Source organism: Neoarius graeffei, chromosome 2, assembly GCF_027579695.1.
Source record: "Neoarius graeffei isolate fNeoGra1 chromosome 2, fNeoGra1.pri, whole genome shotgun sequence".
NCBI lineage: Eukaryota > Metazoa > Chordata > Actinopteri > Siluriformes > Ariidae > Neoarius > Neoarius graeffei.
This window is the reverse complement of record NC_083570.1, coordinates 95228357-95252163: the sequence shown is the minus strand read 5'-3', so window position 1 is coordinate 95252163 and position 23807 is coordinate 95228357. Positions and strand designations below refer to the sequence as shown.

General features: G+C 43.8%; 1 protein-coding gene across 1 annotated transcript in view; it reads left to right on the top strand.

Moving 5' to 3' along the window:
• The window catches only part of nr3c1 (nuclear receptor subfamily 3, group C, member 1 (glucocorticoid receptor)), a 148499-nt gene that overhangs the window by 6400 nt on the left and 118292 nt on the right, over positions 1-23807 (top strand). The window contains exon 2 of the mRNA XM_060915229.1: positions 7347-8515. Within this exon, the coding sequence (XP_060771212.1) occupies positions 7356-8515 (1160 nt within the window). The 5' untranslated portion in view covers positions 7347-7355. The remainder of the gene's footprint in view (positions 1-7346; positions 8516-23807) is intronic.

The following is a 23807-nucleotide window of genomic DNA, read 5'->3' as shown; positions in this document are numbered from 1 at the left end:
CGCTTCAGCTCACTTCAGCCCGACACTGCTCGCATTTCGACTACCAAAAAACAGCACGACTCAGCTCGCTTCAGCCCTGCTTAGCCCCTAAAACTCGCACCGTTTTGGAGTGGGGTTGAAGCGAGCCAAAGCGAGCCGAGTGAGGCTGGGGGTGTGAGCAGGCACTCCCCTGTGCGCTGATTGGTGAGGAGGAGTGTCCTCACATGCCCACACACGCCCCGCGAGCACGCTGGGATCTGTAAACACCGTAAACCCGGAAGAAGAAGAATTACGAATTACGAGAATTTCTGAAGCCTTATGCGCCTCACCTCATCTATACGCTCTTGCCAGTATCTGTTGGCGTTGTCGGTGACAACAAGCCACAGAACCAAGACCAGCAACACTAACGACTCCATGTCCTCCATGTTTATTGTTTACTATTCGGGTTGTGAGACTACCGCTTAAAAGCTCACTGATGTCACTGTTTGCGCCGCTTAACGACATCACGTGACGTCCACCCACTTTCGCTAACTCCACCCAATGTGTCCACCCACTTCCAGCCAGCACGGTTCAGCGCGGTTGTAGTCGAAATGCAACTCCAACAGCCCCACTCAGCTCGACTCAGCTCGACTCAGCACCGCACGGCTCAGCCCGACTCAGCCGCGTTTGTAGTGGAAAAGCGGCAGTAGAGATTTTCTTAACACATTGAATGCCACGCAGTTTTTGGAAATTTGGCTGTAGCCACAATGAGTGTAGCTAGTATCTAGATCATTGTTGGCGTTCTTTGGACAGCCACAGAATATTTTGTATTAGGCTATAATATACATATTATAATAATATACATGGTTTTTTCTAGAAAAATTTAGTATGAGGGCGCTCACCATGGCGAGGGAGCGAAGCGGGGTGGGGGGGAAATGGTGCCGGTTGTCCATCCCCCCTGCCGTGCAAAGCCTTTGAAAAATGCTCCAATGGGACATTCTGAGGCTATCTGAGAGGGAAACTGTCTGTCAACATTGAAAAAGAAAGAAGAAGTAATCTTCTTCTGCCCCGGACAGTCTTCGGCTTTCTTCCGTTTTGTGCCGCGGGATGACATCTTTAAATGCCCAAGTGTCAACAAAAACAACTCGCGAACTACTTCTGTCAAAAGCTCCCGCGCCGGTGGGTGAAAGGTCATTCAGTCTCGAGAAATCTCGCTCTACAAGTCAGCTGACCTTGTATGTAACCCATGTCAAATCTCGCGAGAGCAGCCGCGACAAGTAAACAACTAAACAACATGGCGCCTCAGTCTGGACAACGCCAATTCGGATTGTTTTTGCACCGTCTGGCGGTGTATCTACTATGATTGGAATATTTTTGGAGCAATTATAACGTATTTGATGATCAGACACATTGTCACGTAGTGTTCCTGGGATGTTTTCACGGAGTCGGTAAGGGGGCGCACGCCGAGAGTAAGAGGGCGCAGCGCCCCTGTTCCCCCGTTTAGACGAAAGCCTGATATAATATCCATAACATGACTCGTTTAAAAGGTGAGAGTCAGCTTTCCGTAGGTGAAAACCACTTCTTTCTTGGTTCATAAGCTAGTCTTGTACCGCTCGCCGCCATGTTGAAAAGGTTAAAGTTCATCTCATCTCGGCAACTCGTGTATCAAAATTTTCTACGAGTTGCCCGGTGGAAAATACCACAAGAGGGGGCGTTCATGTGTGCTTTCCATGTCGGCGTTTGGTATTTACCATAATTCCCATAGCACATGAACGCAACATGTATTTTTGTCTCTCTGCTCAGTGCGCGGGTGGGGGAGGGGCACACAAAAAGGGCAGCTTTCCGTCAGAGCGCTCCCTCCAAACAACGGGGGTTTACACGAAAACGGAAGGAGATATTCACAAAATTATTTCACATCGAGTGCCACAAGGGTCTCCTGAACACACTGATGTCCTTTTTTTGGTCTGTGGTGTAAAAATTGAGGTCACTAGAGCGAGTTAAAAACGAGTGACTTTTCTGATTTAACAGTCAAAGCGCAGCCACGTTTATAATGGCAGTCTATGTGGCTGCGCGCCTGCCCTCTCCTCACTTTCAGGCTTCTCATTCAAAAACTGCAAGTCCTATCGCTCAGGGAGACACATTGTGTGAATCAGGACAAGTGTGGCTACTACTTTTGAGAAAATCATGTGTGTGGAATGAAAATCGGGGCTGAAAACACAGTTTAAATGAGAAAGTTTGAGCTATTTTTCCAAGCTCTCTGCACTCTAACTTAACGAGCTGCACTGGTGTGTAACGCAACAGACACCCATTATAAAGCCGGAATTTCTCCAGGAACCCACATGGCGTTTGAACCGGGACTGAGCCAAAAGTATAGAACCTAGCAAAATGTTGAATGCCAGATCCACAGAGGAGAAGTTTCTCTACGTTTTAAAGTTTGAATCATGTCTCTAGGTGAAAGCATGCCAGAGCAGCGGATGTTTGAAAATGTGTGTAGTTTTTCAAATAATTCCATAGAAATGAATGGGAAATTTATCTAGGTCAAAGAAAATGAAATTAAGCACTGTAAATAATGTAAATGATTTCTATGACTAAAGGTTACAATAAAAAAAAAACTTGCATTACATTGCTTTGTTTGCACTTATGATATGACACTTTTATCCAAAGTGACTTTACGGTTTTTTACAGTGTTAAAGTCCCTGTAGCAACGTTGGGGGGTAGGTGCTTTGCTCAAGGGCATTGCATCCATTGATGGTATGGCTGATGGCTTTCAAAACATCTCTGAATGGGGCAACAGGTATATTACATAAAAATGGATAACGGTGATGGTGAAAATGATAAGTTGGCCTTATATATGCCAACAGATATTCAAGGTATACTGTAAGTAGATGAAATGAACATAAAAGGGGTCTTATTTTCAACTAAAGTGTACTGCAGATGTAGTGAGTTGAAACATTTTCTGAATGAGCTAGTTGGCCCCTTTAAATAAACGGGTATCTATTCATACAGTGAGATCGCCAAAGTTTAATAAACTGAAAATGCAATAACTGTAATTTTGAAGTAGATGATGTATAGGACATGTGTCGCTTGTGTCTTGTGACTTATTGTAAAAATGATATAAAGGGTTCAAAATCGCATAGTTACAAATATAATAGTAACTTCATATGGTAATATGAATAACTGGTAACTGGTTATTTCAGATGGTTCATATGGTAACTGGTTATTTCAGAGAGGAAAAAAATGGGGACACTATTGCTTCCATTCCGGACAATACAACACAGAATTCGGGACCACTGGGGGGGACAAAGAAAAAAAGTTAATTTCGAGCCCTGACCGGAGCGATAGTTGCTGGAAATGGGCCTCTATGGAGCACTTGCATGTGACGTCACAGCCGATCCAGATTGTGACAGACGCCATCTTGTCGGTCAAACGCCATATTTCCGCCTTCTACTTCTGGTTCTACTTCTGCTTCTACCTTTTATTCTGGAAAACCCTACTATATACAATTCTACTACAACGGCTGCGGCTACAAGCTCTCCCTACCTGTGCACGTTTTTTATGTTTTTTGTGTGTATTTTTGCGTGTTGTTCGTCTGTATCGGACTTCAATATCTACTACAACCGTATGGACTTACTGGACATTGGTTTCCAGCAGAAAATGACGGTTTGTAGCGATTTCCATTGCATGCACAACATTCCGGACGAGATAGCGAGACTAGCGGGGTTTCTGTAGATTGTTATTGGAAGCAAAGCGAAGGAGGCAGCGCCGGGAGCGGAAGCAAAAGCGAGGCTGCAGAGCTGGCCTGTTGACTAAGCTCAGAAAACAGCCACTCAAATCTCCACTGCTAAGCCTCTATCTCTCCAACGCCAGATCCATGGTAAACAAGACAGACGATTTGGAATTACAGCTGGAATTACCTTATTCTATTCTATTCTATTCTATAATCGGCTGGTCAGTGCTATACTCAATACGTGACTTACCCATCCAATGAGGATTATTTTCTTGTTTACAAGATGCCACATCTGAGTTGCTGACAAATCCTGAATTTCTGTAAAGATAACTGTCCAGAGATTTATAAGCACGCAGTGCTTCACCACTGAACAGCGAGGGAAAGTTAATGAGGTAATTATACACATCTGGGTATTCCACCTCCGGCAGTTCAATATCCACTGACACGGTCATGAAAACTATGTCCGGAAAGCCATAAGGGTCACTAATCTGTAGATCATTTATTTTAGACATATATCTAGTTATCTGTTCATTAGAAAAATGAGCCGTGTAGTCCGTCGGTTGAAATTGATCCATTCTGTACACGAGTGCAGCGGTATTCAGCGGTGTTTTTTACCGACAAGATGGTGGCTGTGTACTTTCCGGTCACGTGACTGCAAGCTCTCTATACACCTATGGAGATATTGCACCAAAAACCAGACATTTGCAGCTAGAATAGTCATTTACCACATTAGCAATGTATAGAGTGGATTTCTGATTAGTTTAAAGTGATCTTCATTGAAAAGAACAGTGCTTTTCTTTCAAAAATAAGGACATTTCAAAGTGACCCCAAACTTTTGAACGGTAGTGTAGATAGTGGTTTTCGTAGTGCTGAAGTCTCCCCCAGAGAGCACCGAGTCTCTTTTTGTGGGGTCCAGTCCAAGAGGATTTTGGACTGTCATGCAAGCGGGACTTTTTTTTTTTTGTACGCTTGCATCGTGAACTTATAATCGTCTTTTCAAGAACCGCGAGATCAGCTGATATCTGGCCCATGCTCGTACCCTGTCATCTGGCTCAATATTCAGTTGTTCCAGATTATTGTTGTTTTTAAATGATGGCTGTGATTGTACCGAAGGATATTTAATTTTTTTTTTATATTCAATTCAATTCAGCTTCGTCATATGTACTCAAGACCGTGTCACAGAGTACAATGAAATCCTTATTCCGCGAGCCCTCCAGCAATAGACTTGGACAACCTTTATTGTCATTCAGTATGCAGCAAGCGTACACAGAACGACATTTCGTTGCAATTTGGCTCAGCATAGAGTTAAATATGAAGTGTATGAAATTAAATTAAATTCTGCAGCAGCAAAAAATATTATAAAGTGCGATGGTATAAAGTGACCTGTGGAATTAGGAATTGTTCAAGTATTCGTAGTTCCACAGGTCACTTTATCCTATTGCACTTTATAACATGAATAAAGGCATTAAAGACAAGAGGAAGTAATTAAAATAAAGAGATCAAGTAATTAAAAACAAGGACGTAAAATAGTATAAGATGCAGCAAAGTGTCGGTGCAAATGAAGAAAATGAATTTGTATTGTTGTAAAAATATAATTGGGGTGCTGATATTTTCTTAAGAATATTTTTTTAGAGCAGAGGTAAGTAGTTTCTACATCGGCTTTAGTGCACGATTTTAAAGTGCATATCCTGGACCAATTTAGTGTTTTTTTTTTTATATGAAAGTATGCCCCTTTACACACTCATCCAGAAGGGTAATTTTGCACGAGGCCATCTGTCTACAGCAGAAAAAAATAAAATAACAAAACGCGTCTGGAAAAATCCCAAGGGAGTCTGGAGCCAGATTGATCCAGATTCGTGACGTCACGTGCGGATCCGCCAGCAGGCTGAGAGACCCTGCGTGGGTTTCATAAGCTACACACATGGAATCGGCTAAGCAGGGTTGTAGATACATTGAATGTGTTTGGCAGGTCCCAAGATCTCAAGCCCTGACACGCATATCCCTTGATACACGTGAAGTAAGTGTATTATCGCCCAGCGCTTTCGTGTTGTTTACTTTTGTGTGTGTTAATAAATAACATTATCCGTGTACCACACAAACACAGGAACACCTAATTTAGAGTATAGTCTCTCTTATTTCTTACCCTGGCAACAGTCAACTTGTGAATCGCCGATTTTCTTGGTCTTTTTCTCGGCTCTGCTTTGGTCCTCGGCTTCGAGGGCCTCAGTGGATGCGGCACTTCGCCTTCTGTCAGGAGAGACGAACACGGCTGGCTCCTTTGGTGACACTGACACAAATGGAGATGGTGTTGCTTTGGGCATTCTAACAGATGGAACCGCGTCTTTTTTCAGATCAAGTTGCTTCTTGAAGCCCATTTCCCACTGCAAATAGTTCTCAAAGTCGTCGGGCTTTATGGACTGAGCCCCGCATATGATGCTGTGGTCTGTTGCATGTTGCCAGTTTTTCCAGGCACCTCGCACGAAGCGCTCCCATTTCTCTCTCATTTGCCCCTTTTCCACCAAAGCAGTTCCAGGGCTGGTTCGGGGCCAGTGCTTAGTTTGGAACCGGGTTTTCTGTTTCCACTGACAAAGAACTGGCTCTGGGGCCAGAAAAACCGGTTCCAGGCTAGCACCAGCTCTCTGCTGGGCCAGAGGAAAGAACCGCTTACGTCAGCGGGGGGGGCGGAGTTGTTAAGACCAACAACAATAACAAGACCGTAAAAGATTGCCATTTTTAAGCGTCGAGAAGCAGCAGCTGTACAAACGCGAAGTCATCCATTATTATTATTATTGTTGTTGTTGCTGCTGCTTCTTCCATGTTGTTTTTGCTTTGATATTCGTGCCAAGGTTTATGTAAACGTAGCGCCGTAACTGACATATACAGCGACGTAATGACGTGGCTCCGTTTAGCACTGCGAGCTATGGAAAAGCAAACTGGTTCTCAGCTGGCTCGCAAGTTGAACGAGTTGTGAACCAGCACCGGCCCCAAACCAGCCCTGGAACTGATTTGGTGGAAAAGGGGTAATTGTCCGGTCTTTTGGGAAACGATGAGTGCTAATCCCATCAAGATTGGTGTTGCTACACCCTCCTACGATACATCTGTTAACAGTTTTAATAATTACGCAATAACGTTGAAGAAATTTGCAGAAAACCACCAGGTCGTTTTCTCATAAACAAACTAGCGCTGACGTAGGATTCAGAAGGAGGCGTCCCGCACGCGACGTCACGAAAATCAATGTTTGCCGGGAAATCCAAATGCCAAGTTTTTTCAGAGGCGGACCAATTCGCCTCAAATGGCTTGATTTCAACTGAATTTTTCTGGTATTGCGCAAGGTACAAAAATTGCACAAAGTGTGACAGATATTTGACCAAAGTTTAATATAAAATAAGAGAATTACATTGATCTTGCTCCTGAATTTACCCGTGATATGCACTTTAATCAGTGTGTCGAATGTGTATCACGTGATCGTTTTTGCTCAGACTTTTGAAGGGTGCCAATAATTCTGAAGTTTAAAAACAGTTCAGGAGTATGAGCAAAAGTGAATATGATGATTGTGATAATTATGAAAGAAAGGTCACGGTGACTTTAAACATGTTTAAGAGTTGAAAAGCACATCTGTGGAGTTTCTGGTTTTAAGGCTGTTTCTTTGGGTTCCCAACAGCGCTGAAGGATGGAGCCACGAAGTGTGAAGAACGGCACAAAAAGAGATGAGCAACTGCTATCGCTGAGTTTCAGCGAGAGCCCAGTTGAGGGAGTTTTGCACAACGGCGCATGCGGCACCATGTCATTTGCCCCAGCCACTGTAGTGCCTCCTGCCAGCCCTCTGTTGCAGCCTGTGACTGGAGATCTCCCCGATGCTGTGAGCAACACCCCTCCTCCGGAGGATATCACCATCACTTTACCATCTCCTCTGGAGCTTTTTGTGGAGGACCCAGACATGAAAATGGTTGGGAAGGACTTGAGGTCTCAACAGTCCTTTCAGCAACAGCCCTCCATAGGGCTGTATAGCTTGGGGGATAATTTCTCACGTCTGGAGGCCAGCATCGCTGATCTCAACAGCACCTTGCCGTCTGTGGACTCCTTAATCGGAGGCGGGGATCCGACTCTGTTCCCCGTGAAAAGTGAGGACTTCTCATCAGTGGGGAAAGGCGAAGTGGATCTAGACCAGGATCCTTTCGGGAAAGATGTGGACGCCAGTAACCCGAAGCTCTTCATCGATAACACCATGGACCTCTTGCAAGAGTTCGACTTGCCCGAGTCACCTACAGATTTCTACGTCGGAGATGACGAGTTCCCCTCATTGGTCGATGACTCTCTGCTAGGAGTCATCGTTTCAGACAAGGACTCAAAGCCTGTAGACATGTTGAGCTCCAGCAGTACCACCGCCACCACCACCACCACCATTAACAACAACATCATCATCAAAGGTGCCACCAGCTCATCTCTTTCCAATGTGTCTACAAGCACCCCTACCCTGGTGGTCAAGCAGGAGAAGGAGCCCATGATCCAGTTGTGTACTCCGGGCGTAATCAAGCAAGAGAACACCAGCGAGAGAAACTTCTGTCAGATGACCTCCGAACTGTCAAGCCCAGTTAGGAATGTTTCCATTTCTATCTGTGGTGTCAGCACGTCCAGCGGTCAGAGCTATCACTTCGGAAGCCCTGCATCCAGCGACAGCCAGCAGAAAAATCAGAAACCTGTTTTTAACGTGTACACGCCACAGGTCGCAGGTGAAGAATGGGGCCGGGGACTCGGAAATTTGAACACGATGCCGCAGAGGGCCAGCAACAGCTTCACCGCCACACAGAACTTCAGCACCAACTATGCCAAGTAAGGACATGTTTGTTTGTTTTTTGGTGCATCTTATTATAATCATTATTCACAGTGCCTTTCATGATGACAGTCGATGGAAGAAGGTAGCCAGATGTTTTATGTTTGAGAGAAAATTGGGTCGTAGCACAAAGCTTCGCGAAATATTCTATTACAAGTTCAAATTTGCAGACTTTTCCTAACATGCCCTAGCAGTGAAACAAATCGGATCGTTTCTGATCCCGATTCATTATTTGATTCCTAGACTTAAAGGAACAGTCCACCGTACTTCATCTCATCTCATTATCTGTAGCCGCTTTATCCTGTTCTACAGGGTCGCAGGCAAGCTGGAGTCTATCCCAGCTGACTACGGGCGAAAGGCGGGGTACACCCTGGACAAGTCGCCAGGTCATCACAGGGCTGACACATAGACACAGACAACCATTCACACTCACATTCACACCTACGGTCAATTTAGAGTCACCAGTTAACCTAACCTGCATGTCTTTGGACTGTGGGGGAAACCGGAGCAGTCCACCGTACTTCCATAATGAAATATGCTCTTATCTGAATTGAGACGAGCTGCTCCGTACCTCTCCGAGCTTTGCGCGACCTCCCAGTCAGTCAGACGCAGTCAGACGCGCTGTCACTCCTGTTAGCAATGTAGCTAGGCTCAGCATGGCCAATGGTATTTTTTGGGGCTGTAGTTGGATGCGACCAAACTCTTCCGCGTTTTTCCTGTTTACATACCGGTAGGTTTATATGACCAGTGATATGAAACAAGTTCAGTTACACAAATTGAAACGTAGCGATTTTCTATGCTATGGAAAGTCCGCACTATAATGACAGGCGTACTAACACCTTCTGCGCGCTTCGGCAGCGCATTGATACGGAGCTCAGATATCAATGCGCTGCTGAAGCGCGCAGAAGGTGTTAGTACGCCTGTCATTATAGTGCGGACTTTCCATAGCATAGAAAATCGCTACGTTTCAATTTGTGTAACTGAACTTGCTTCATATCACTGGTCATATAAACCTATGTAAACAGGAAAAACGTGGAAGAGTTTGGTCGCATCTAACTACAGCCCCCAAAAAATACCATTGGCCATACTGAGCCTAGCTACATTGCTAACAGGAGTGACAGCGCGTCTGACTGACTGGGAGGTCGCGCAAAGCTCGGAGAGGTACGGAGCAGCTCGTCTCAATTCAGATAAGAGCATATTTCATTATGGAAGTACGGTGGACTGTTCCTTTAAGGCCCGGTTCCACTATAACTATAACTATAAATAAATCGTTCCCCTGCAGTTTATGTGGTTGGTGCTCACACCAGACCGATAACTATAACGATCCCTATAGCCCAGGCCTGGGTTTATCCGTATCGCTGAGATTGCTTCTGGAGCGAATTTTACAGGCCTGGACCTCATTCCATAAAACATCTGACTAATCAGGTAATTGTTTGTACGTGACGTTATCTGGGCGCGTCCTCATTTTCCCCGGGCATCTTTGTACATCCTTGTTGCATCATTGTTTTGAAGTCCAAGCTGTTCGGTGTGACCCAGAATAATGTGCTAGCCTACTACTTGGAAAAAAAACTTCTGACTATTCCTAAGTTGCGTGCATGTATTTCCCTGAGTGTCACGATCAAGCAATATTATATAGTTGTGGTGTGACTAGAACTACATTCAGGCACGGGGATAGTTATAGTTATAGTTATAGTTATCGATGTTGTGGGACCGGTCCCTTATGTGGTCATCTGTTTGGTAGTATTTCTCTTTCATAGCAACATTAGCTAACTCGCGGTAACCATATCCGACAAATAAGAACCGAGAGTGAAAATAAGTTGCCTAGAGCTAACTAGCTGTCCGTGGCGTACGTGGAACGCATGATGCCATCACTGTTTATCTGAAACGTGCCAACGCAGCATGTAGAAACGAACGGTTGGGACAGTCAGAAGCAGAAATGCATCGTTTGGCTTTTCGACGGTTGTTTATTTCAACCAAGTTCCAGTCAGTGTACGCCCACTGGGATGTTTTGCAAACAAATTCTGGGCCCAAACCCAGTCACGTACACTGACTGGCATCTGTCGTAAATGGTGAAGGAAGGAAAAAAAAAAGCACAGTGCATTTCCTCCAAATGTGCAGTCAGGAAATAAAGAGGTCAGACAGCAGACTAAAGTGGGTTTTGATGCACGTACTGCCAGCGTCTTCACCCTACATCAGCTTTTTATCGGTGCTCAGCCTCCCACACTTGTTTTCACATGGCTGTAATAGGGGTTTTGATGTTTAGCATCTAATAGATAAAGGCTTTTGCTCTTCACACTGCAATTTTTCTTTCTTGCTTCTAACGTTAACGTTATATCGCACGTATTAATGTGACGTACCTTGAGTTTCACAAGTACGTCTACTGATCACGATTATTCACTTCACATTTATATTGCACTCGAAATATTATATATTGTGCAGTTTGTAATCGGCGTGAACGACCCCTCCTTCACCTTCACCCACGATGAGTGAAAATACACCGACTGGCATCTGTGGTGGCTTTTTTTTTAAACGAGAGATACCAATCGCAAGGTAGACGGCAGCTCCAGTGCTGCATGCATATTTTTTTTCTTATGTCCTCATTGCTGTCTGTAATATTACAGAAAAACAAACAAAAATATAATACAGCTGCTTAACTATGGATATATAATTCAGTGCGAGTTCTAATTACTGGCACTCAGTGTCATAATTAATGCTAATGAGCTTACTGGCAGCGTTCAGTGCAGACACAGAGCAAGACGACACAGTCATTAGCGTCCCTTTCGTTATGAATACGTTCTGAGAATATTTTTCTCTCCTTATCGCATAAATCTAATTACTGATCGAGCGGTGATAGCAGGTGAGTGTAGATGAGGAGCCGTTGAAAAAGGGATCGTTTGAATACCGCTGTAGGAAAAAAAATCAAATTTCAGCTTTTGTTCTGTCATATTGCATTCTGTATGGATTATATGTAGTGTGTTGGACTTGATGTAGCACACTTGGCATTAATACCTTAAGAAGACTTGAGGTATTATCAGATTAACCATCATAACAGCTACAACTATTATACAATGCTCGGTTTATTATAGAGTGCCAAAATTTATAGTCGAACCTGAGTATTTATGATTTCTGACCGTTTGTTACAGCAAAAAAAAAAAAGTCCACGTTTTCTCAAATTCAGTCCAAACACGAATAAAAATCACCAAACACCAACTGACTTAAGTATAGCCCTGGTCACACTATTGGTCCCACTCCAAAAAATGTCATGTCTACACTTTTATTAGATCATGTTAGATATTTATCACCAAAAGCACAACATGTCCTAGTAGTTTTCATATTGGACTTGCTTGGGTAGCAGGGCGGCATGGTGGTGTAGTGGTTAGCACTGTCGCCTCACAGCAAGAAGGTCCGGGTTCAAGCCCCGGGGCCGGCGAGGGCCTTTCTGTGTGGAGTTTGCATGTTCTCCCCATGTCCACGTGGGTTTCCTCCGGGTGCTCCGGTTTCCCCCACAGTCCAAAGACATGCAGGTTAGGTTAACTGGTGACTCTAAATTGAGCGTAGGTGTGAATGTGAGTGTGAATGGTTGTCTGTGTCTATGTGTCAGCCCTGTGATGACCTGGCGACTTGTCCAGGGTGTACCCCGCCTTTCGCCCGTAGTCAGCTGGGATAGGCTCCAGCTTGCCTGCGACCCTGTAGAACAGGATAAAGCGGCTAGAGATAATGAGATGATGAGATATATATATTTTATTTTTTTTTCCTGATCTATTTCCAGGTGACCACAGTCACCTCCCATTTGGCCGGATGCTGTTTTGTATGCAAATATAGGACCAGATAGGCACTGTTCATAGTTTTTGCCTGTTCGGCACAGCCTCGAAATTCCTCATTGGTTGGACTACTAACAGTTGATAGTTTAAAGCTAGACTGCCTTTCAGATTTTTCAAGTGTAGGTCATAAAAAGAATTTTCCCCAACACCCGGTTATTTTTGTTTCGCGGACCGAAAGCTAGTGAATTCGAATCACAGGCTTCTAATTTTATTATTCTTTTTAAAATAGAGCAGTTAATGAATTTAGAGCCACATGGCCCTAAATTCCCCACTATTTTTTCCTGCTTTGCCATGACCCATGCATGACGTGGTGGGCTTTCCGCGTTCGCACAAGGCATTGTTGGATACAAATTTGAAACAGGAGAGGACAACGGAGGACGTGAATGAAACGTGAAAGACCGACTACAATAACAGAAAGCGAGAAGAAAAGACGCTATGTTATATACGAAGGAAAGGAAACGCGGGACCAAACTAATAAATATCGGTGGTCAGCGAGCACCTCGGTGTGATCAGCTGTTCGTTTAGCGACAGAATGATGTAACTGTCAACGCACAGTCAAAGGTAAACCTGTAGATGGCAGTAATGCAACACTGTGGATGCCTGCGCATGCGCACATGGACTTCCTCTGTCTGCTTGACTGCGCGACGCGAGCGATTTCATGCCCATTATTTGCTTTAATCATCTCAAATTAAATAACTTCCCAGCCACAGAATGGCCTGATACTTTGTGAGATATTACAGAAATAAACATCTTTCACAATGACCAAATTTCAGAGGGAACTAAATTTCACCAGTTTTATGAAATCGAAAGGCCGTCTAGCTTTAAATGTGTCGTAAGATTCAAGCCGCATGTTGAAGGTCAGTCTCACCAGATGCGATGCAAACCCGTGGTTCCGTATGTGATGTTCTCCGTAAATAACTTTTAAGTTATTTTTAGTAGGCTGCTGCGTCCTAACAGGTAAGAACCGGAGTCATTCAAAATGCTCTCTGAGAAGGCGGAGTCTAACATATATAGGTGTAATACACAGACGTCCGAAATGCTGAGGATCTTAAGATGTACCATTTGGCCGAAGTTCATTCGACTATTTTCCGTAAACATTCATTTCACATGCGGAATTTCAGTTGCCTCTGTAAGCGGTGTTCCAATTCTGCTGAAATTCTCAAGTTTTGCCACAAGGAAAGTGTTTTTACTTCGCTTGGATCATTCAGTGCGTTTACATGCACATAGAGAAAATCGAATTTCTGCCGTAGCTTGACTGAAATCGAAGTTCTAAATGCCATGGAAACACCTTAGCTCGGCTGAAATCGAACCGAACTGGATTTCTCGTAATCGAGCTACGCGACCTAGATTATGCGATTGTAGCCGAGCTACTTAGTGCATGTAAACCCTATCGAGCTACTTACTTCAGCACTGCCCCTTCCGGAACTGACGAGTGACGAGACCACAAGCGGGAAACACAACAGCCTCGGTCGGCATGACAACAGTAGTAGTAGTAGTGAGCAGTAGTAGTAGCGACTATCTTCTCTCTCTCGATGTTGCTGTCCTCGTCGTCGTTCTTCTTGTGAACACGGAACTGATAACTTTGTTTATACTCTTGAATAGCTCTTCTTCATGACGACAACCGGAAGTGTACCAACACGATGGGGCGTGTAGCGCCACCTGTGGCTTGGGTGCACAATGTACATCACACAATAGCTCGATTTCCTTGTGTGCATGTAGGATTTCATTTCTCTGGCACCCCTGCTGGGACCCTTAGCTTGATTACTGACAGTAGTTCGATTTGGATGTGCATGTAAACACACTGATTGAAAAGCTGAGGTAAAGTGAATTTTAGAAACAATTAGTTTACACCACCTTCTTATTCGAAGCAGAAGAGCTTTGCACTAATGTGCACTAGGGCCCATTAAGCTCTTAATCCCTGTGATTTTAACTTTAGGGTATTAGGGAATCAAAAAGGATAGTACTGGATACATACAAGGATGTTTTGATTTTACCCCTTGTGCAACATAATTGGGACCAATAGCATGACCAGGACTGTTTAGGTCACTCAAAACGAAGTCTTGCCTCATTGTTTTCTTGGGTCATTCTCATGAAACCATAAAAATCATTACTGTGATGGTATTTTAAAAATAAAACATGTAAATTAGGAATATATATGTTATTTACCAGCTGGGAGGTCTGTATCGTGAAATACCGTGGCCGAGGTCAGTATTCAAGGCTGAGGTCATGGCATTTCACCATACGGACCGACCTTAAGCTGGTAAATAATATATTTATTTTTTTCTTTACCAAATTCTAACAGAAAACGAGAGCGCCCGAAAGGGAAAACCGAGCCGAGCCGCCATTTTGAATCCTCATTCACGGCTGTCATGCAAATGGCTTCCTCCTCGGTATACAAGTGCACTTCCATGGCAGGAAAAAAACTACATTTTGCCGCCTGTGTAGTCCCCTATTTATACAAAATTGAGTCATTCAGGATTCAGCCATGTTTTTGCTCGGCGTTAGCAACAGTTACAGGTTTTTAGCTTTCTCCTGAAACGTTTTCTTTTATTTCTTCTTCCTCAGGGTAGTAAAACTCGCTTTCGCTGTGAACACTGTCGTTATCGCTATCCATGCTGTAAAATTAATGCTGTTCTCCTGAGAAATGCTGGCAAAAATTTATAAGATTTTTGATCATCTTATAAATAAATCTTATAAAGGAAAAAAAAGCTAAATGTTGACACAAAATGCTACTATGTTTGTTGTTGTGAACGAGCGAGTCGCCAGAGGTCCGTAACTGGGGTCTGTACTGTAGGATACGGACCCGCCCGCCAGCCAATCAGAGCGCAGGAGTTGATGGAAACTGGACTGCGAAAAAAATAAAACAAAATATCATCATAAAGATAATAGCATTCTTTACCTTGCACAAAGAGTAACTTCAACATAGGCATGAATTATTGTTGTTGTTGTTATTATTATTATTATTATGGACTGCAAAGCGTCTGGCTCTGTCTGAAGGTTTCTGGTGTAGTTTAAACAGTATAAAATGAAAATCTCATCTCATTATCTCTAGCCGCTTTATCCTTCTACAGGGTCGCAGGCAAGCTGGAGCCTATCCCAGCTGACTACGGGCGAAAGGCGGGGTACACCCTGGACAAGTCTCCAGGTCATCACAGGGCTGACACATAGACACAGACAACCATTCACACTCACATTCACACCTACGGTCAATTTAGAGTCACCAGTTAGCCTAACCTGCATGTCTTTGGACTGTGGGGGAAACCGGAGAACCCGGAGGAAACCCACGCGGACACGGGGAGAACATGCAAACTCCGCACAGAAAGGCCCTCGCCGGCCACGGGGCTCGAACCTGGACCTTCTTGCTGTGAGGCGACAGCGCTAACCACTACACCACCGTGCCGCCCACACACACAGTTTTGAATATATTTTGATTTTCAATGAAGTAATAGATCTGCCAGTACCTTCAAGATGGCTACCAGGTAAGCAGATACAGTTGTGGTCAGAAGTTTACATACAGTGACATGAAAGTCATCTTGGATATGAATGTCATGGCAATATTTGGGCTTTCAGTCATTTCTTTGAACTGCTCTTTTTCTGCGGCAGAATGATTGTACAGCATACAGCTTTAATTAAACAAAAACACCACTAGAATTTGGCACACAAGTTTTAATTTCCTTTGGGTTTTCTGAAATCAACACGGTCAAAATTATACATACAGGGTCAAAAATATACATACAGCACACCTAATATTTGGGTAAAATCTCTCTTTGTAAGATTCACCTGGAGCAAACAATTTTATTTACGATGAACAAGCTTCTGGCAGAATTCTGGTTGGATATTTCACGACTCTTCATTGGTAGAGTTCAGTTAAATGTTTTTTTTTTTTTTTTCTTGGCATGGACTCAACTTATAAGCACAGTCCATATATTTTCAATAGGGTTGAAGTCAGGACTTGTTTTAAGCTTAATGTTAGCCTGCTTTATTCAGAGATTCAAAGATTCTTTATTGTCAATTCACTATATATCCAGGACATCTCTCTCTCTCTCCTTCGCCATTGTGCCTAGGTGGCACATAGCGCCTCCGCCAAGATTTTCCAGTCTTCTCTGTTCTTTGCTTTCTTTTCGATCTCTCCCCAGGTCTTTTGGATGCTCTTGAATTGTTTCTCAATGGTACGCCTCCAGGTCTCTTTTGGTCTTCCTCTTTTCCTCTTTCCGTCATCAGGTGTCCACTTCAAAGCTTATCTTGTTATATTCTCTGGATCTTTGTGTATCACATGCCCTAACCATTTCCATCTTTTCCTTTTAACTTGTGTCATGATGTCGCATTGACCTGTCCGTTGATATAGTGCTTGATTCGATATTTTATTAGGCCAGTATATGCTACAAATTTTTCGCAGACACAATGAATGAAACCCTGACAGTCTTTTGCTATCCCTCTGTACAATTCTCCAGCATTCTGCACCATAAAGGAGTACTGACACCCTTGTGGGATTACCACCTTATCGTGGTGGGGTGGTTTGAGTGTCCCTATGACCCCTAGAGCTATGCTGGCGGGAGTTGTGAATTCCTGGGAGGGTCACCCAAGCCGGACAGGTCAAAGGGGAGGGGCCTGACGAAGAGTGGTCCTCTGGTCCTCCAGGTTGGGGGTTGGTCGTGGAGTTAACTTCCCCACACCATAAAAAAATAGTTAGTTACGGAAACCATAAACCAAGATAATCCAGGACATATAGGAGAATCAAAATGCCGTTTCTCTCTCACCTTACTTGTAAAAAAAAACAGATGAAGATTACACACACAAAAAAAAACGTATAAAAATACACTCAAATCAAACAATGTACAAAATAGCAGTAGTGCAATACAGTACAATAATGGAGAAGGTGCTAGAAGAGCAGCTTATGAGGTGTATATATATGACATTGGTGCAAATGGGCAATAGCAGCGGATACAGCAGTAATGCTAGTGTTTGTGGTGTGATGTGCAAACGGTTGAGGTAGTTTTCTTGTGTGAATGAATGTGTTACAGACCAGGGGTAGGGGGTAGGTAGTGGATGGAGTTCAGCAACCTGACAGCCTGGTGGATGAAGCCGTTTAGCAGTCTTGTGGAGTGGGCCCGGAGGCTCCGGTACCTTTTCCCTGAGGGCAGGAGGCTGAAGAGTGAGCGTGAAGGGTGGGAGGTGTCACCAGCGATGCTGATGGCTCTGCGGGTGAGACGGGAGTGATAGATGTCCATAAGGGAGGGCTGAGGGGTACCGATGATCTTGCTGGCCGTGTTCACTATGCGTTGCAGAGTCTTCCGTCAGGAGGCACTGTACCCTCTGTACCACGCAGTGATGCAGCCAGTGAGGGCACTTTCAGTGGTGCCCCTGTAGAAAGAGCACATGATGGGGGGTGGGACTCATGCACTCCTCAGTTTGCGGAGGAAGTAGAGGCGAGTTTGAGCCTTCTTGGCCAGCGATGCGATTGTTGTTGGACCAGGAGAGGTCCTCAGCAATGTGCACCCCTAGAAATTTGGTGCTGCTCACCCTCTCCACTGCAGCACCATCGATGGTCAGAGGGGGATGCTGTGAGTGACCTCTTCTGAAGTCAACTACAATCTCTTTGGTCTTCTCCATGTTCAGGAAGAGATTGTTGTCTTTACTCCACTCGACCAGTTGGCTCACCTCATTCCTGGAGTTGGCTTCATCGTTGTTAGTGATGAGGTCCACCACAGTCGTGTCATCCGCAAACTTGATGTGGTTGGTGCTGTAGATTGGTACACAGTCATGGGTCAGCAGGGTGAAGAGCAGCGGGCTGAGCACACACGCTTGTGGGGCCCCTGTGCTCAGCATGATGGTCCTGGAGGTGTTACTGCCGACCCGCATGTTCTGTGGCCTCCCTGTAAGAAAGTCCAGCACCCAGTTACAAAGAGAGGTGTTGAGTCCCAAATGTCCGAGTTTTTGTATTAGCTGCTGGGGAATGATTGTGTTGAATGCCAAACTGTAATCCAAGAACAGCATTCGCACATAGGTGTTCTTTGAGTCCAGGTGAGTGAGGGCTGGGTGGAGAGCAGCGGAGATAGCGTCCTCTATGGACCTGTTTGACCTATATGCAAACTGGAACGGGTCATGAGAGGGAGGGAGAATGGACTTGATGCTCTGCATGACCAGTCACTCAAAGCACTTCATGATGATGGAAGTCAGTGCTACAGGCCGATAGTCATTATAGTTAGATGGGAGGGGCTTCTTTGGCACTGGTATCGTTGTTGTTAGCCTGCTTTATCCTCCACAACCAGCTCTGATGCGTGTTTGGGTTCATTGCCCTGTGGGTCATTCCATGTCAATTCACACACCCTCCCCAGTGACACCTCTTCAATTTGCCTGATATTTATTTTATTAGTGCCTTATGATGTCAAAAGAAAGAATCCAAAATTTTAGCTTCCTAGCTGGAACGGTTTTTGAATTTTGGCCCTTCAAAGTTTGGGTGCCACACCCACTTTTGGGGTCCGGGAATTGTACACTTAAATTGCAAGCATTTTTGGAGGCCCATATCTTTTGTTCTAAGGGGGATATAGACCTGTAAATTGCTATATCTATGTATTCTGGCCCTGTCTATCTGATTCTGCACCTAAAAATAGCACAGGTTTACTAACTTTAGCTATAGATATTAACCCCTTAAAAGTGGATTTTTTTTTTTAATGACACAAATTTTTTTTGACATTTCAGGGGTCCATATCTTGGAAAGTTGTTGTGTTGATAGGGTTTAAACTGATTTATCATCATATTTGGGAACTCTACTGTGTACTTAGAGTTTCAGGGCACTCAGAGGTTTGGTGGGGGTACAGGAAGGCCCCAAATATGGCTTCGGGACAAAATTACCGTTTGGTACGTCCGACTTCAGGCCATTAGTTGGCCATGTGGGCACATGATGACTGGAACGAGCCTTTAACCCCATCAACAGACACCTTTTATCAAACTTTTAAGCCAATAAAAACTTTGATTATCCAACTCCTTCAATATAAACTAAGCATTTGTATATGGTACTGTTTTTGCATATTTTCTGAAAAATCCTAAGTCCGGAAAGTAGGTCAACTGTAGTCTGGCTAACGCGACTTCAAAGCTCTGCGAGCATTTGGTCTGGCAAAGATATTAAGGCCAACCGTTTCCCAAAGGCGTGGTTGACCCGCCTCCCTGAAATGCCTGTTTGCTACTGGTCGAAGCCAGAAAAGGCTGTGACGAAGCTTAAACCAATCACATCACTCTTTCCTCTGACGTATGTGACGCGACGGAAACTGCTTGAGTAACAGGAAGAAGATAAATACCTCCAGGGCTGACCTTGCTCCGTTTTCAATGAGAACTTCCCATTGAATGCTTTCAATACAGCATCTACCGCTGTGTCAAAGGCTTGCCGCTGCTCCATGTTCGTAATGTTTCTAGTGAATGAAGCGCTTCGGGCATAGATTCTGTAAACAATCTATGGCTTCCGGTCGCAGTTATACTACGTCAGTGCCTTGAACACGCCTCTACCCAGGGCCGTTGGAGATGCTCAAAGTTGATTGGCTCCCGATTTTTCGGGAGCTTGGAAGAGCTGGAGATAGCTTGCCTTGCCAGACTAAGCTCGCAACAGGCCCTCGTGTTGCGTCACACTTAGGATGGGCGGGCCCAGGCTAGGTCAACTGTTGTTTTGACTGCCTATTCATGTTTAAGGTAGTAAAAGCACACCCATATAGTGATTTTAATCTATGGGAAGATTATTTATACCCAATACCCCATTAGTTACATTGACAATTACAAGGGATAAACCCTTTCCCGGCTGTTTCACAATGCTGTTTTTTTTTACATTTGACACCTTTCCCTGTATCCAGCCAAACTCTGACCACTATACATTTAATAGTTAAATGCGTCTTTCAAACAGGAAAGGGAAAGATGCAAACAAGGGGATGATCCCAAGAAAAACATCCTGGTTGCTTTACTACATTTGTTCTGACATCCGATCTGGAAGTTAAACATAGGCCCTGTCCACACGGCAACGGATTCAGGTGAATCTGATAAAATTGTTTATTGTTTCGGCCTGGCATCCACACGGCACCGGCGTTTTGGGTGCCCCAAAACAAAATCTTTTTGAGAACGGGTTCCAGAGTGGAAAAATCTGGCAACGGCGCCGTTGCGAAGTCGTCTGGATGAGTAGAACGGATTTGTTTACGATGATGTCACAACCACATGACTGTCAGTGCTTCACGACGGGTAGAAGTGTAACGAACTCGATGCGAGTTGTCAACAAATCCTATAACTTGGTTCATGAAACGCGCTTACAAAATATTTTCACTGTGAATATTTATTGTGTAATGGTGCAAAGTGAGAGAGAGAGAGTGAGAGAATAGCCCTTAGGGCAGAGTCTTTAGTCCAAACACTGCGGAAGCAGTATAACCAAACCGCGCACCGCCCGTGCGCTTTCCAAAAACAATCCCGCCAGCTAAAATAGGGGAAAAAAAAGGAGTGATCTCACCTCTTCAGATGTTGGTTTAAGTCCGACAATACATTCCTGAAAAAGGACATAGAAGAACAAAGTAATCCATCAACGTGTAGCATTTAATTTATTCTGGACCATTAAAGAATTCTGGAGGATATCAGAATGTTGGCGTACCGGCTTCCATCTACCCCCGTTCATTCCTCTTTCCGCGTCTCCATTCAAAAAACAAGCACATGATTTAAAGGGACTATATCTATAGGATAGGGAGTGAGAAGGTGTGTGCGTGTGACAGTGACAGGGAAGAACCTAGGCTCATGCTCGCCCTGAATTTCTCTTAAAGTGAAGGCAGAAGAACGTTCAGCGCCTGGCCAGGCTTTCTATGTATTAATTTACATAGACGCTTTAATATGAAATATAAATAAGTGTCTTAGACAATAGATACTATTTTACGCTACTGACTAATAATCAAAACTTTATGTGGCTGATGCTACAGAAGAAGGGGTTTATGCGCATGCGTCTACTTCTTCTATTGTTCTGGTGTCTCCGATGGGACCGTCTTACAGCGCACGTAGAGGTGTGGCATGTGTATTGCATCATTTTCAGCAAGCGTTGCGTTGCCATATGTACCTAATATTTTACTGATCCGTTGCCCATGTGGACGCGATATTTAAAAAAAAAAAAAATCTCGTTGCCGTTGTCATGTGGATGTAGCCCTAGACTCATCAGGGTTTTTTTTTCAAGAAAAGGGGAAGGGGCCCCTAGCCACTCCTGTAGGGAAAATTAGCATATCAATTAGTAAAAAGGGGAATTTATATGCTAATTTTTCCCACGATTGGCTAGGGGCCCCTTCCCCTTTTCTTGAAAAAAAAAAAAAACCTGATGAGTCTAGGTTTAACTTCCAGATCGGATGTCAGAACAAATGTAGTAAAGCAACCAGGATGTTTTTCTTGGGATCATCCCCTTGTTTGCATCTTTCTCTTTCCTGTTTGAAAGATGCATTTAACTATTAAGTGTATAGTGGTCAGAGTTTGGTTGGATACAGGGAAAGGTGTCAAATGTAAAAAAAAAACAGCATCGTGAAACAGCCGGGAAAGGGTTTATCCCTTGTAACTGTCAATATAACTAATGGGGTATTGGGTATAAATAATCTTCCCATAGATTAAAATCACTATATGGGTGTGCTTTTACTACCTTAAACATGAACAGGCAGTCAAAACAACAGTTGACCTACTTTCCGGACTTAGGATTTTTCAGAAAATATGCAAAAACAGTACCATATACAAATGCTTAGTTTATATTGAAGGAGTTGGATAATCAAAGTTTTTATTGGCTTAAAAGTTTGATAAAAGGTGTCTGTTGATAGGGTTAAAGGCTCATTCCAGTCATCATGTGCCCACATGGCCAACTAATGGCCTGAAGTAGGGCGTACCAAATGGTAATTTTGTCCCGAAGCCATATTTGGGGCCCTCCTGTACCCCTACCAAACCTCTGAGTGCCCTGAAACTCTCTAAGTACACAGTAGAGTTCCCAAATATGATGATAAATCAGTTGAAACCCCATCAACATAAAAACTTTCCAAGATATGGACCCCTGAAATGTCAAAAAAATTGTCATTAAAAAATCCACTTTTAAGGGGTTAATGTCTATAAAGTTAGTAAACCTGTGCTATTTTTAGGTGCAGAATCAGATAGACAGGGCCAGAATACATAGATATAGCAATTTACAGGTCTATATTCCCCTTAGAACAAAAGATATGGGCCTCCAAAAATGCTTGCAAATTAAGTGCGCAATTCCCGGACCCCAAAAGTGGGCGTGGCACCCAAACTTTGAGGGGCCATAACTCAAAAACCGTTCCAGCTAGGAAGCTAAAATTTTGGATTCTTTCATTTGACATCATAAGGCACTAAGAAAATAAAAATAAGGCAAATTGAAGAGGTGTCACTGGGAAGGTTTTGGGCATTTGTGTGAATTGACATGGAATGACCCCTGTTGTAACTTCCAAGTCCCAAGTCGTGTTCAAGTTGCTGATGGTTTATGCTAAAGAAGTCTGTGGTAATCCAACTTCTTCATTATTCCATCCACTCTGTGCAATGAACCAGTTCCACTGGCAGCAAAACAGCCCCAGAGCATGATGATCCTACCACCACCAGCAGCTGGCACAGTGTCCCTCTGTACATGGTGGTCATTGTGGCCAAACAACTCAATCTTTGTCTCATCTGACCATACAGCTATCCTCTGGAAGGCTTTTTCTTTGTCCGTGTGGTCAGCTTCAAACTTTAGTTAAGCTTGAAGGTGTCAGTTTTGGAGCAGGGGGTTATTTCTTGGATAGCAGCATCTTACTCCATGGTGATCTGAACAGTAGACAGTGATCCATCAGCTTCCAGTTCATGGCAGGGCTGTGCCATGATGGTTCCCAGGTTGTTCCTGACCATCCAAACCAATTTCATTTCAGCCGAGGGTGACAGTTTGGGTTTCCTTGAAGCAAAGTGGCTTGGCAAAGTGACTACACCTCACAATAACTTGGATACAATTGTTTGAACTGATCTTGGAATTTGCAGTTGTTTAGAAATGGCTCCAAGAGACATTCCGGAGTTGTGTATATCTGAGATCCTCTTTCTCAGATCTGCACTGAGCTCCTTGGACTTTCCCATTTTACTGTGTGTTGGTCAGTCCAATGAGTGCTGTAAACAAACCCTTTTTATGAAGGCCAAGAGAAGCTACCAGCTGTAGTCAATCATGATCACTAACAGGAAGTTAAGAGACTTCGGCCTTGGCAAGATAAGAGACATTTTGGAAGTTTCAGCACCTTTGAATTGATAATCTAAGTGAGCGTATGTAAATTTTTTACCCTGTATGTATAATTTTGAAAGCATTTAGATTTCAATATTTTTTTTTAAATCAAAATGTACTTCATTAATGTCTAATTATGTACACAGAGTAAAATTTTGCTTAGTCATCATGGCTTCCTTATTGTTAGCGAAACATGCTAAGGTTCCTCATAAGCTGCAACACCATTTTCACTTACGG